The 12859-nt window shown below is 53.9% G+C and overlaps 1 protein-coding gene across 1 annotated transcript; it reads left to right on the top strand.

The window, feature by feature from the left end:
• The first annotated feature begins 3302 nt into the window (after nucleotides 1-3302).
• Nucleotides 3303-10662, top strand: ASB16 (ankyrin repeat and SOCS box containing 16). The gene is made up of 5 exons (XM_028092802.1): nucleotides 3303-3603; nucleotides 5691-5958; nucleotides 8550-9042; nucleotides 9434-9547; nucleotides 10013-10662. The coding sequence occupies exons 1-5, from the start codon at nucleotides 3303-3305 to the stop codon at nucleotides 10196-10198; spliced, it is 1362 nt and encodes a 453-aa protein (XP_027948603.1). The 3' UTR covers nucleotides 10199-10662.
• The last annotated feature ends 2197 nt before the right edge of the window (nucleotides 10663-12859 follow it).

The following is a 12859-nucleotide window of genomic DNA, read 5'->3' as shown; positions in this document are numbered from 1 at the left end:
CCTCATTTCTTAGTCCTACATTTATATCCGTCTGGACTCATGGGTACTGTCCTATGCGTTGGGTGGTAACCCAGTGCCACTTTGCCGTGTGGCCAAGCAGCTGCTCGTCAGTGTAGCTTTGCTGTGCCACCTTTCAGACCAGAGTTGGACAAGGGGCATGTGCGGGGTGTAAAAGGCGTAATTATACCGAGTCGCCAACCTTGTTTTCCTTTCTGGGATGAAAGGAGGAAAGGAATTATCCCCCAACTCGTGGTTGAGGGGGTGTGGGTTAAAGACCCTAGTTTGACCAGCAGCCTCCCTTGCCTCAGCCCCAGCCTTCCCTAAGGGGCTGTGAGTCCGAGGCCTCCAATGGGCTTGGGTACTGCTCTGGGGAAGGATGCTCATTCTCTTTCTTCCCAAAGAAAGCCTGACGCCCTGGATCACCGTCTCAAAGCTGAAGTGAGTGAGTGCTGGAAGAATTCCATGTTCAGCAGGCTATTAGTTAGTGGGGCCCTGTTTGAGAAGGCTTTTGTGTTCCAAACCCAGGAGCAAGAAGGGGCTAATTCACTAGCAACCCTCTTACCTGAACAGATGGAGCACTTCTATCTCTTCTACCCACTGCTAGTTCCCCAGCTCTGCCGATGCAGCTCAGATCTGGGCCACAGCCCATCTACACCGTACGGTCTTTCTGCCCCTAAACCACCCCATGCCCCTGGCCCGCACTACCATTCCCCACTCAACGCCCTTGAGCCCTGATCTCTGCTTCTCACAGTCCTGACCAGGGTCCTGGCGTCTTGTGTGCTTCATCACCCTACAGGCTCAGCTCCCAGAAGGCAGGGTGGGGAATCCAATCACCTAGCATTGTTCTATCACTAGACCTGGGTTCCCTGTGGGTTCGTGTGTGGGTTGGAGTAAAAGCCTCCTTTTTCTGCCCTCAGGAAGCTAAGGAGAGGAGACAGAACACAGGCTATCTCTGGGGACTGGGTTGTAGTCAGGGTACCTTCAGGCGCATATGACAGACAAGAAGGCTGCAGAGAGGCTGGGGAGGTCAACACAGCCGTGCACCCCACACGTCATGGCTGCTGTGCGCCTCGGAAGGGGACGCCCACCCCACCTTGGCCCCTCTTTGCCCCACCCAGCCTTGTCAGCTCCCAACCCTGGGAACTCAGCTGTGGGTGCTCAGTCAGGCCGTTGGCGGGGCAATTAAAACACCAAATGGGTTCCAACAGGGTTAATCACAGCTGCATTTATAGAGGCGCCTTTCTCTGAGGATCTCGAAGACCTTGCTGTGCATGATCTCATCCCTCCCTCTGGGATCCCCCACCCTGGAATACCACCAAGAAGCTGGGGCCAGAGTGGGTGAACAGCAGGGTAGGGGCAGTGCCGGAAGCAGCCCAGGCTGCTGCCACCCACTTGGGCAGGCAGATGAGTGTTTGCTCTGGCAGAGAACAAGGGCCCTCACTCAATGCCCTACACACAAGGGGCCCGCCTGCGACGAGCCAAGCGCTCCTAAACACCACATCAAGACCTACAGTGTGCCAGGCCCTGCTGGGTTGCAGAGACCCAGCTGACTAAATTCAGGTCCTGCTCTGGAGCCCACATCCAGCAGGGCGGACTTCTGTCCACAGCACATTGGGATAGGCCCTTCACAAAGTACATGTGCAGTCCTCCTGGAGCACCGATCGGGCATGGCCGGGAAGGCTGAGGAGCCGCCAGGAGAATGCCACGTGACATGGGGCCCTGAGCTGAGGCATCGGGCTTACCCGGAGAGGGGTGATGTTGGAAGTCAGCAGAAGTTTTCAAGCTAGGAAATGAACCATTTTAGACAGATCCTTCCACCCGGGTGGCAGAGCCGAGAGGCTGTGGCCAGAGAAAGGAACAGCAGGAGGCTGGGCTGGTCCCAGTGAGGGGCACTGAGAGGGTGACTGATAATGTGACAATGGGAGCTGGAGCTTGTTTGCGTGAGGGGACCAGGGAGAGGAAGAAGTCCGAGGTCACTGCGCAGGGGTGGCTGCAGAGCCAGGGAGGGGAGGAAGTGGGGCGGGCAGAGGGGCCAGGAGAGCCCGCCGCGCTGGTGGACACAGACCAGGCCGACCCTGAGGGGATGAGGGGCTGCCCGCCCGCACACTGGGTGAGGTGGGGGGGGGGGTAGGAGAGCTTCCGAGGCCCCCGGGGGCTAGCATCCCCCCTCCGCCCACCCCTTCCCTTCCCTTCCCTTCCCGGACTCCGCCGAGCATCAGCCAGGGCTATTTCATGGCCTCATTCCTCCCCCTAGAGGCTCCTGGAAGCAGAGCGGCTTTCTCCTGAGACTGAATGGGTTTGTGGCTTGAAGGTTTCTTCGGTCAGAGTCCCCAGAGTTGCCAGGTCAACCCCTCGGCCTTCCTAAGGCAGGCAGGTGAGCCGTTTCAGGAGCTCGGGGGGTGGAGGGACACGAGAGACACGAGATTCGTGGCGGGCAGTTTCTAGAGGCCGCGCTGTCCTGCTAGGAGGGCGCGGAGAGGCTCTCACCACTGGCCACCCTCAGGTGGCCACGGCAGCATGAGCCAAAGTGCCCCATCTATGCCGTCCGGCCAGCTGGGGTACTAGTCCTGGCTCCGCCGCTCACAAGCCGTGGCCTTGTTAAGCCTAAGTTCCTCATGCTTAAGACGGACACAAAAGCACCCATTTCAGAGGTGCTCCACTGTGATCATTAGCCTGATTGTGTACTTTATGGTCAAAACCAAGCTTTCTACCCTCAGGGAGCCAGGAAGTATGGCTCTTGGAGTGAGGACGGATATGAAGGTGATGTCCTTGGCGTAAAGCCCCGTGCACACATGCGCAGTTACCCGGGCTACTGCAGACACCGGAAGAGCTGTTTGGACCCGTCTCTGCCTGCCCTTATTTCCTGGGCTGGGGTCCGCCTTCCAGCCAACAGCTGAGAGGCTGGGGGACTCTGGCTCTTCCTGCCCTGCCCATCTCCCAGATCGACTGTTTCACTCCCCTTGGACCTTGCCAACCCAAGATGCTCCCTCCAGGCAAGTGGGAGGATGCCGACCCTGGGGTTCCTGCTGCTGCCCCCTTGGGAGGGCATCAGCAGGGGCAGGGGTTGGCCTTGGCCCTGGGCTGGGGGGGGGTTGGCCCAATACCTCCTCTGCACCAGGATCATGACTCTGGGCAAACAGCGTTTACCAGGCCGGCCAAGGACCTATTTATAGCCTCAGCTGCTCCTCTGGCCGGGTTACGAGGGAGGGGCAGGGCGGCTGCTCAGAACACGGGGGGTAGTCGGGCTGGGGGAACCCGGCTCTGCCCAGCTGCCGCCGCCCAGCCCCCCGGCGCCCCTCCCCATGGCAGAGGAGACCTTCCCGTTCACCTCCTCCACGCGGCGGGCTCTCCGGCTCCAGCGGGAGTGGCTGGAGTGGGAGGACCGGCGGCGGGCCGCGGCCCAGCAGTGCCGCAGCCAAAGGTGCCCCCCCAGTGCCCGGGCCCGCCTCACCAGGCCGCGCCGCTGCTGCCGAGACCCAGCCGTGCACAACGCTCTGTTCTCCGGTGACCTGCGCCAGGTCCAAGCCCTGTTCCAAGAGGAAGACGCTGCCAACATGATTGTGGAGACTGTGAGCAACCAGCTGGCCTGGTCAGCTGAACAGGGTAGGGAGCACCCGGGGGGGCGGGGGGGGGGCAGAAGGGGGCGGAGGGAGGAGAGGGTGGGGATGGGGGAGAGACTTGGCCCCATCCCCTCCCTCCAGAACCCAGACTAGACCACTGCTTTCCACACCCATTCTAGTTCCCTCCTCCGCAGAGAGGAGGCGTAGTGGTTTGTATGTCTTTTCAGAATTAAAATTATATTAACATATCAATTACACAGCAATACAGTTATATTCTAATGCAATATTCTCTCTGAATACATCTATGTAAATAAATATATATACATATATATATATATATTTTTTAAGGGGCACCTGGCTGGCTCACTCGGTAGAGCATGTGACTCTTCATCTCAGGGTCGTGAGTTCAAGCCCCACACTGGGTGTGGAGCCCACTTGAAATAAAATAAATTAAAAATTAAAAATAAGTAAGATTTTATTTTCAAGTAATCTCTACACCCAACGTGGGACTTGAACTCACAAACCTGAGATCAAGGGTCGCGTGCTCCACCAATGGAGCCAGCCAGGCATCCCCACATAATAAATATTTTTTTTAATTTGAGAGAGAGAGTGTGTGTGTGCAGTGGGGAGGGGCAGAGGGGGAAGGAGAGAGAGAATCTCTAGAAGACTCCCCACTGAGCATGGAGTCCAATGTGGGACTCAGGATCCCAAGATCATGACCTGAGCCAAAATCAAGAGTGGGACATCTAACCGACTGAGCCACCCAGGCACCCTGTCCCCACAGTGCATAAATTATACGGTATGGGGGTGCCATGATTTATATAACTAGGTCCCAAATAGACTGGGTAGATTGGGTTCCTTTTTTGTAAAATTAGTTGTAATAGCATTATGATGAACATCTTTGTGTACTTAGCAGATAATTTCCTTAGGCTCTATTCTGACCAGTAGGTTTGTCCACGTAAACCAAATACCTCAACTGAGATCACCCTGCTCTTAAGACTGGCAGAGATTGCCCCAAGCCCCACTCATGGATCTGGGGGCTCCAAATCCTTGGAGAGTTACGTTCTCACAGTCACTGCAAGGTCCAGATTCCTGCTGGGCTTTAACTGTTAGAGATGTAACCCTACCCAAGGTATTTTGGTCTTGTCCTGCAGTATGTCTGTCATCCCCCAAATGGAACTTGGCCTTAATTTCAATCCTAATACAAAACAAAACATGCTTTACCCGAAATTTGACAAACCCAGGAATTTACTTCACCATAATGCAAACAACTTAAACAGTTGGATATTAGGCATCTATATTCTTTAAACAAGTCCTTGGCCACTTCTACAATTTAGATCCAACACTAGTCCCAAGATCAGCCGCTCACCCAGCTCTTCCTTTCCCCACCCCCACCTCTTATTCTCCCTTCCACCTTTCCCCCACTTCCACCCTCCTCTCCGCCATCTGCCCCAGGAATATCCTAGAACTCCAAACTAGGCTACCTGGTCATTCCCAAGCTCAGCCCCAGGCCCTCCTATGCATAACTCAAACCCACCCCCAACGCCAGAACACCCTAGTGAACAAGAACCAAGGAATCCATCAGGAGCTCAAAGACCCAGAGGTTTCCTTAACAGGATTAACTCTCTTCAATTGCCCCTGTGATTTGAAAGAGCAATTACCTTTTTTTTTTCTTCTATGACACACATACTGTTTTGTTACAGATTGACAAACCGTTCTAAAAGGCTATTCCAGGGACGCCTGGGTGGCTCAGTCAGTTGAGCGTCTGCCTTTGGCTCAGGTCATGATCCCAGGGTCCTGGGATTGAGCGCCGCATTGGGCTCCTTGCTCAGCAGGGAGCCTGTTTCTCCCTCTCCATCTGCCTGCTGCTCACCCTGCTTGTGCTCTCTCTCAAATAAATAAAATCTTTAAATAAATAAATAAATAAATAGATAAATAAATAAATAAATAAATAAATAAAAGGCTGTTCCAATATACACTTCAAGTTCAGGGCTTGATTGCTTAGCCCCTCCCCATAGCTACAGCCTGGCACGATTCGTGCTTAGGCCAAGGGTGCAAAGGGACGGCCACGGTCAGGGCCTGCCCTGGGAGTCTCACACACCATTCCCCGACCCTACCTGCTCTTCCCAGGGTTCTGGGTGCTGACCCCCAAGACGAAGCAAACGGCGCCCCTCACCATCGCTGCTGCCCGAGGCTACATTGACTGTGCCCGCCACCTGATCCGGCAGGGAGCTGAGCTGGATGCCCGGGTTGGGGGCCGGGCAGCCTTGCATGAGGCCTGTGCCCGGGCCCAGTCTGACTGTGTGCAGCTGCTGCTGACCTTCGGTGCCAAGGCCAACGTGTTGTCTGAGGAGGGCACAACGCCCTTGCACCTCTGCACAGCCCCCGAGTCCTTGCAGTAGGTACCCAGGGGAGGGGTGTGTGTGTGTGTGTGTGTCTCCAGCTGACACGGCCAGGAGAAGGGGAGAAGCACCTCACATACACACATCCTCATGACAATCTAGGAGACAGGTCTCATTCCACTGGCGAGAAAACTGAAGCTCAGAAAGGTTTTAGGGACTTGTCCAAGGTCACATAAGCTAAGCCCAGGAGGCAGAAGCCCTGTTGCCTTTTTGGAAAACCCTGTTCCAACTGCAGTCCCCTAGCCCCTGTGAATCCTCTGTAGCCAAATTCCTACCTGTTTCAAGGTGGGCATCAAGAAAGATGTAGCCGAGTGTTTCCCAGCTTTAGTACAAGGTCTCCTCCCACATTTTTAAGATCAACAGGTTCTTTTTTGGGGGGGGGTGGAAGGTTGGGCAAAATGGGTGAAGGGAAGTGGGAGATACAGGTTTCCAATTATGGAATGGGTAAGGCTCAGGAATAAAAGGCTCAGCATAAGGAATAGACTTAGTCAATGATCTTGTGATAGTGATGTAACAGGACAGATGGTAGTTACACTTGCGAACATAGCATAATGTATAAACTTGTCAAGTCACTAGGTCGTGCATTTGATACTAATGTAACACTCTGTGTCAACTATACTTAAAACAACAACAACAACAACAGGTTTCTGGCGGTGAGGACACTCCACAGCCCACATGCTGGGGACTTCTCCCTAGCCGGATCTAGAGCAGTGATGGACCCAGAAGTGATTTTGATTTTCCAGCCCTTTCTTGAATTCTTACGAGCACACAGTGTGCTTTCCAAGAGACTATCCTTTTAAGTGAAACACTGAAACCCTACTGAATGAGCTTTTCAGGGTTATTTAAATGTAGTATTTAGAAACAAAACTTAGGGGCACCTGGGTGGCTCAGTCATTGAGCGTCTACTTTCGGCTCAGGTCATGATCCCAGGGTCCTGGGATCGAGCCCCGCATCAGGCTCCCTGCTCAGCGGGAAGCCTGCTTCTCCCTCTCCCACTCCCCCTGCTTGTGTTCCCTCTCTCACTGTGTCTCTGTCAAATAAATATAATATTAAAAAAAAGAAAGAAAAAGAAACAAAACTTAGCCCATGATTAGAATTGGCTGAGGAAAGGGTGCCTGCGTGGCTCAGTCGTTGAGCCTCTGCCTTCGGCTCGGGTCGTGATCCCGGGTCCTGGAATCGAGTCCCACATCGGGCTCCTTGCTCGGTGGGGAGTCTGCTTCTCCCTCTCCCTCTGCCTCTCCCCCTGCTTGCTCTCTCTCTGTCTCACAAATGAATAAATAAAAAAATCTCTAACATGCTTTAAAAAAAAAAAAAGGAATTGGCTGAGGAAATAAATTCAGCCGTTTATAGATGGCTGGCTGTTACTGCATTTTTGGCCACTGAGCCAAGCACCTACTGGACCTATACACTGAAAGGAACAGGAATTCTGGCCATTTTTGGGGAGGGACACTGGGTCATCAGGGTTTCGTCAGGGTTGCTGCATCTACTCCCGAGCTTCCAGTGGCTACCGTTCTGGCTTTTTAATTATAAATTACTGTTAGTTTAATTACATCATTAATTGAGTTTGTTTCGTATTTGGTTTACCCCCTGGTGGTTAATGATGCATATTTGCCTCAACAGTGTTCTGGCCTACAGTTTTTTGTTTGTTTGTTTTTTAGAGAGAGAGCATGCATGCCCGTGAGATTGGGTGGGGGGAGGACGGGGAGGGGGAGAGGGGCAGGGGGAGAGAGAGAGAGAATCTTAAGCAGGCTCCACACCCAGCACTGAGCCCTAAGTGGGGCTCAGTCTCACAACCCTGAGATCATGACCTGAGCCAAAATCAAGAGCCAGACGTTTAACCCACTGAGCCACCCAGGTGCCCCATGCTCTGGCCTATAGTTTTTCCAGGAACTGGGAGACCATGAAACAGGTGCTCCCTAAAATCTAGTTTTTGTTGTTTGGTTCCATTTGTTTTCTCTAGGGGAGACGAGCAGGCTGATTCCCAAATGCCTTCCTTTGAATGGGTATCACTGGTCTGGAAGAGTGGTCTTCAAGTTTGGCAGCATGAAGAAAATATTAGGACTTCTATGACTTTTTCTTTCCAGCTCATATTCTAATTTTCTATGTGTAACGTTCATAGTGGACACAGTAGTGGATTTTCAAATTTTTTGCATTATCAAAATGTTAAGAGACCACTGGCAAGTGATTCAGAACTAGGCCTTGGAGTCCCAATCCACTCTGGGAGTCAGGTTTTGGAAACAAAAAATTAGCCCATGATTGGAACTTACCGAGGAAATAAACAGATTCTGGGAGGGACCGTCTGAGGCAGTGAGTACTCATTCTGACGCAGCCTCTAACTTGCTGTGTGTCCTTGGCTGTATGGCGGCCCTCCTCGGCCGAGTTTTCCATCTGAAGACTGAAGATGCTCCTGGGGACATCATGGGCCTTGCAACTCTGCTGTCGGTCATGGGGCTTCTGTGAGTCTGATGGTGGACACCAGGCTCGCCTCGATGGCGTGCAGGGTGGGAAGAAACGGGGAAGGGGATGACAGCAGGCCAGGCCGTGGTCCCTTAGGATCTGTCTCTGGGCCATGCGCCTTGCCCTCCAGGTGCGCCAAGCTGCTGCTGGAGTCGGGAGCGACCGTGAACGTGGCGGCGCAGGATAGCGAGGTGACACCCCTGCATGTGGCGGCGGCTCGCGGCCTGGAGGAGCACGTGGCTCTCTACCTGGAGCACGGAGCCAACGTGCACCTGCGCACCAGCCAGGGCGAGACGGCCCTGAACGCGGCGTGCGCGGGGGCCGAGGGCCCGGGCAGTGGCCGGCGGCACCAGGAGGCAGCGCGCCGGCTCCTAGCGGCCGGGGCTGATGCCCGCGCTGCCGGCCGCAAGCGCCACACGCCGCTGCACAACGCCTGTGCCAACGGCTGCGGGGCCCTGGCCGAGCTGCTGCTGCGCCACGGCGCCTGCGCTGGAGTGCCCAACGCGGCGGGCCACACCCCCATGGACTGCGCGCTGCAGGCGGTCCAGGACGCCCCCAGCGGGGAGCCCGAGGGCCTCTTGGCAGCGCTGCTGGACTACGGGGCCCAGCCTGTGCGCCCTGAGGTGCGCGGGGAGGGCCTGCGAAAGGAGGCCCCAGTTGAGCGGGGGAGCCTGAGGCTGGAATTGCCCTGCTGCCGGGGAAGGTGGGGGTAGGGGATGGGGGCAAGAGACTAAAAGCCCGGTCCTGTAGCCAAAGGTCTGTCCTCACCTTGGGAAGGACCACTGAAGGCTATAGGGAAGCATGTGGAAGGACAAAAGAGCTCCAAAGAAAATTGGCCAGGGCCAAGAGGTTGCAGCCCACAGAAGTTGGGGTAAACTGAGGCATAGGAAAAAGGAGACTCAGACCTTAGCCTCCCAACTTTGGGTGTGAGTGGGGCTTTGGCTTAGGCTGGACTTGGTTCTGCCCTTGGTTGGGAGAGCCGTGGTGACCCTAACACCCTCTTTTGATTCCTAGATGCTGAAACACTGTGCCAATTTCCCTCGGGCCCTGGAAGTCCTGCTTAATGCCTACCCTTGTGTCCCCTCGTGTGATACCTGGGTGGAGGCAGTACTCCCAGAGCTGTGGCAGGTATGTCCACCACAGGGGCACAGCTCCTTCCTGGGCTCTGGGGGACATGGAGAGAAAGGATGAGCCCCAGGCCTTATCCCTCCAGGATGGGCTCCCCTCCCTCCCCTGGGGTCTCCTGCCGCCTAGCAGCTCAGAACACCCTCTAATCCCACACACCCCTCCAGCCTCTCTCACTGGTACCAGCGTGGACGTTAAACAGGTATCTCGGACTCAGCGGGCACTGTGCCAACATCTTTAGAGTGGTGGGTGCAGACATGGCCGAGACCCTGCCCTACATTGTGGTCCCATCTCCCATGACCCCTGCAGGGCCTCTGGGTTCTGAATCGGAGTCTTTCAAGCTGCACCAGACACCCCGGTGGGTGCATATTGCAAATTCCCTGGGGCCCCCAGTGCTAGGTCATCGCCAGATGGAAGGGCAGGATCAAGGGTGCTGGGCCATCTGATCCTGTTTCACTCCTGGCTTAGGAGCACGAAGCCTTCTACATCTCGGCCCTGAGCATGGTGAACCAGCCGAGGCGGCTGCAGCACCTGGCTCGGCTGGCTGTGCGTGATCAGCTGGGTAGCCGCTGCCGACAGGCCGCCGCTCACCTCCCGCTGCCCCCGGTCCTCAGGGACTACCTACTGCTGCGTGTGGAGGGGCGGATCCAGTGAGCCCCATGCCAGGGTGCTCCCGGAGCTGTTTCTGTCCCCTCCATCAGTCGTCTCCCTACAACCCTGGAGGACCAGTCCCTGGCTCTCTTGTCCACACTCCGCGTGCCCTCCCCAGCCTGCTCCCCTCTTCACTGGCTTCTTGAGCTACTCGCTGACCTCCTGCCCAACCCAAGCTCCAGCTTCCAATGGGAAGGTCTGCAGACTCAGCCTTCACCCACCTCCGTCTCCTTTGCTTAAGTGGATGGCCCCTCCAGCCCAAGCCACGTGGGGGTGATCCTTGTTGCTCCACCGTCCCCTGCCACCTATGTACCTGTTTGGCCTCCTAAGGAGTGACCGACTCCGTCTATACCTGCACTGCCTCTGCCCAAACTGCCTTTGTTGCTTGAAGGGAGGACCTCCCTGCTTGGTCTTGAAACACACGCCCCACAAGGATGCCAGAGCCCGTTCGAGAATCACAACTCTGATCATGCCCTTCGGGGGCTCCTTACCACCTTCAGGCTAAAATCTGAATTCAGTAAGTAGACAGATCTTCTACCCCTGCCTCCGCCAAGCTCTCTGGTCTTCTGATTCCCCCTTCCCCCTCTGAGGTTCCTGTAATCCAGCCTCATCAAACTGGGCAGACTTGCGGCTTGCTGGATATGACCTGCTCCACTTTGCTTCTAGGTGTTCTGCATGTGCTGTTCCCTCTGCCTGGTCCACCCACCAGTGATGCATGATGTCTTAAACAATGGGTCACTACACTTGTGGTCTCTAAGGGTCTGTGACAGGAGGACAAGCCACTAGCTGTCCCCCCTCTCTCTCACTTCCTCCTCTGGTCCCAGAGTCAAAAGTACCATCCTTCATCTTTAAGAACCTTTTACGCCAAGCCACTTTTTGTGAATGCAAATAAATGATGTGTGCCCAGAACCCAAGCGTGTATGTGTCAGGTTGGCATGTGGCTGAGATACCCCTCACTCCATGTTTATCGCCCCTCCACAGAGCAACTGTTAACTCTTGTGATAGGAAAAAGGGTATAAGAACAACAGAAGGCCCTTGCCAGACCCCAAGCTTGTAGTACCCACTGCAGGAGGGTCCTTTTGCTGAGGGACCCTGGGCTGTCGACTGCCATTACCATTTGGAGTCACACAGTAGTGACGGGTCAGAAGTCCCAGGGTCGGCCTCCTGCAGCTGTTGCCAGCCTCCTCGCCGCTGTGGAGAGTTGTATCTGCGGAGATTCCCTTTCACCAAAACGAAGACAATTTTGTACCTTGTTATGCAGAGCAGCAACCTCTCCTTTCTGGAAGACATGTTGGCTTTCATTTCATAGAGCCAAAAGGCGGGAGGGAAGAGAAGGAGATCCGCTGTACTCCTGGGCCCAAGCTGACAGCCTCACTCTCAGGGGAGGATGCTGAGCTGTCCACCCCTTTACAGGAGGCAAACCCCAGCGAGCTCAGCTTTTTCTGTTGCATTTACACCTATGACAAAAAAACCCACTTAGGAAAAAAACCCCCAAAGATACATGAGATTATATGTATTATTTTGGGGTAGGAGATTTTCCAGGGTGAAAGCATAAAAGAAAAAATGAATAGATCTGGACACAGAAACAATTTAAATTTGGTTATAAAAGCACCAAATCATAAACACAAGTGACAGACAAAGTATTGGGGGATTTCATTTCCAGACACCTGGGTGGCTCATTGGTTAAGCGACTGCCTTCGGCTCGGGTTGTGATCCAGGAGTCCCGGGATCAAGCCCCGCATCGGGCTCCCTGTGCTCAGCGGGGAGTCTGCTTCTCCCTCTGACCCTCTCCCCTCTCATGCTTTCTCTCTCACTCTCTCAAATAAAGAAATAAAATCTTTTAAAAAAATAAAATTTCATTTCCTTCATCTGTTTTATTCGCCACTGGTGACTTGGTGCTTTGCAGAGAGTGGACACTCAAATATCTGTGGAATCAACGAATCAACCTCACCAGCCATCAGGGAAATGCAAATCAAAGCAATCATCAGGTACTGTTCCCCCACCAGATACAGGGAAATTGTAAAGATCAATAATAGGCATTACCCATGAAGATCTGAAGATGTAAATAAATTCTTGCTCATCCTATTGATGGGAAAGGAAATTGCTTTTTTGGTAGGCAATTTGGCAGCACCCTTAAACACTGCTCCCCCGTTACATAAAATGCTGGTACACATGGAACATTCACCCCAGCACTGCGTGCAACGACGCAACATGTGGGAGGCGGTGGACAAATCCTTACTCTGGAATACAATGCAGCCCTTACAAAGGGTAGTCCCTGCAACGGGAAGGAACTGGGGAGGCATGCCAAGTGAGCGTTGTAGGCATGGCCTTGGACAGATTGCCAAGACTGTTGTTGAAGAGAAGAAACAGGTTGGAATACAGTATGTACAGCCAATAAGGCCAAATCCCATGATTGTAGATGAAGAGAAAAAGGCCCAGAGGCAGGTGCCCAAGAATTGTGCTCCGGCGAGGGGAGAACGACTGTGTCAGGGGGGCGTTTTGTGGTCTGTATTTGAAATTTTAAAAAAATTTCAACCCTACTGTGTTGGGTTGTTTTAAGTTTTTATTTCTCCATATTTAAATTTTTTTACAAAGAGATACCCATGGATTCTTGTGAAATTATTTTTTTTTTTTGAAGATGTGAAGTAAATTTAATCACCACCC

The sequence above is a fragment of the Eumetopias jubatus genome, unplaced genomic scaffold (genome assembly GCF_037043125.1).
Source record: "Eumetopias jubatus isolate StellerSeaLion01/CBP00866 unplaced genomic scaffold, mEumJub1_p1.0 scaffold_10, whole genome shotgun sequence".
Taxonomy (NCBI): Eukaryota; Metazoa; Chordata; class Mammalia; order Carnivora; family Otariidae; genus Eumetopias; species Eumetopias jubatus.
This window is presented reverse-complemented; position numbering and strand designations above follow the sequence as displayed.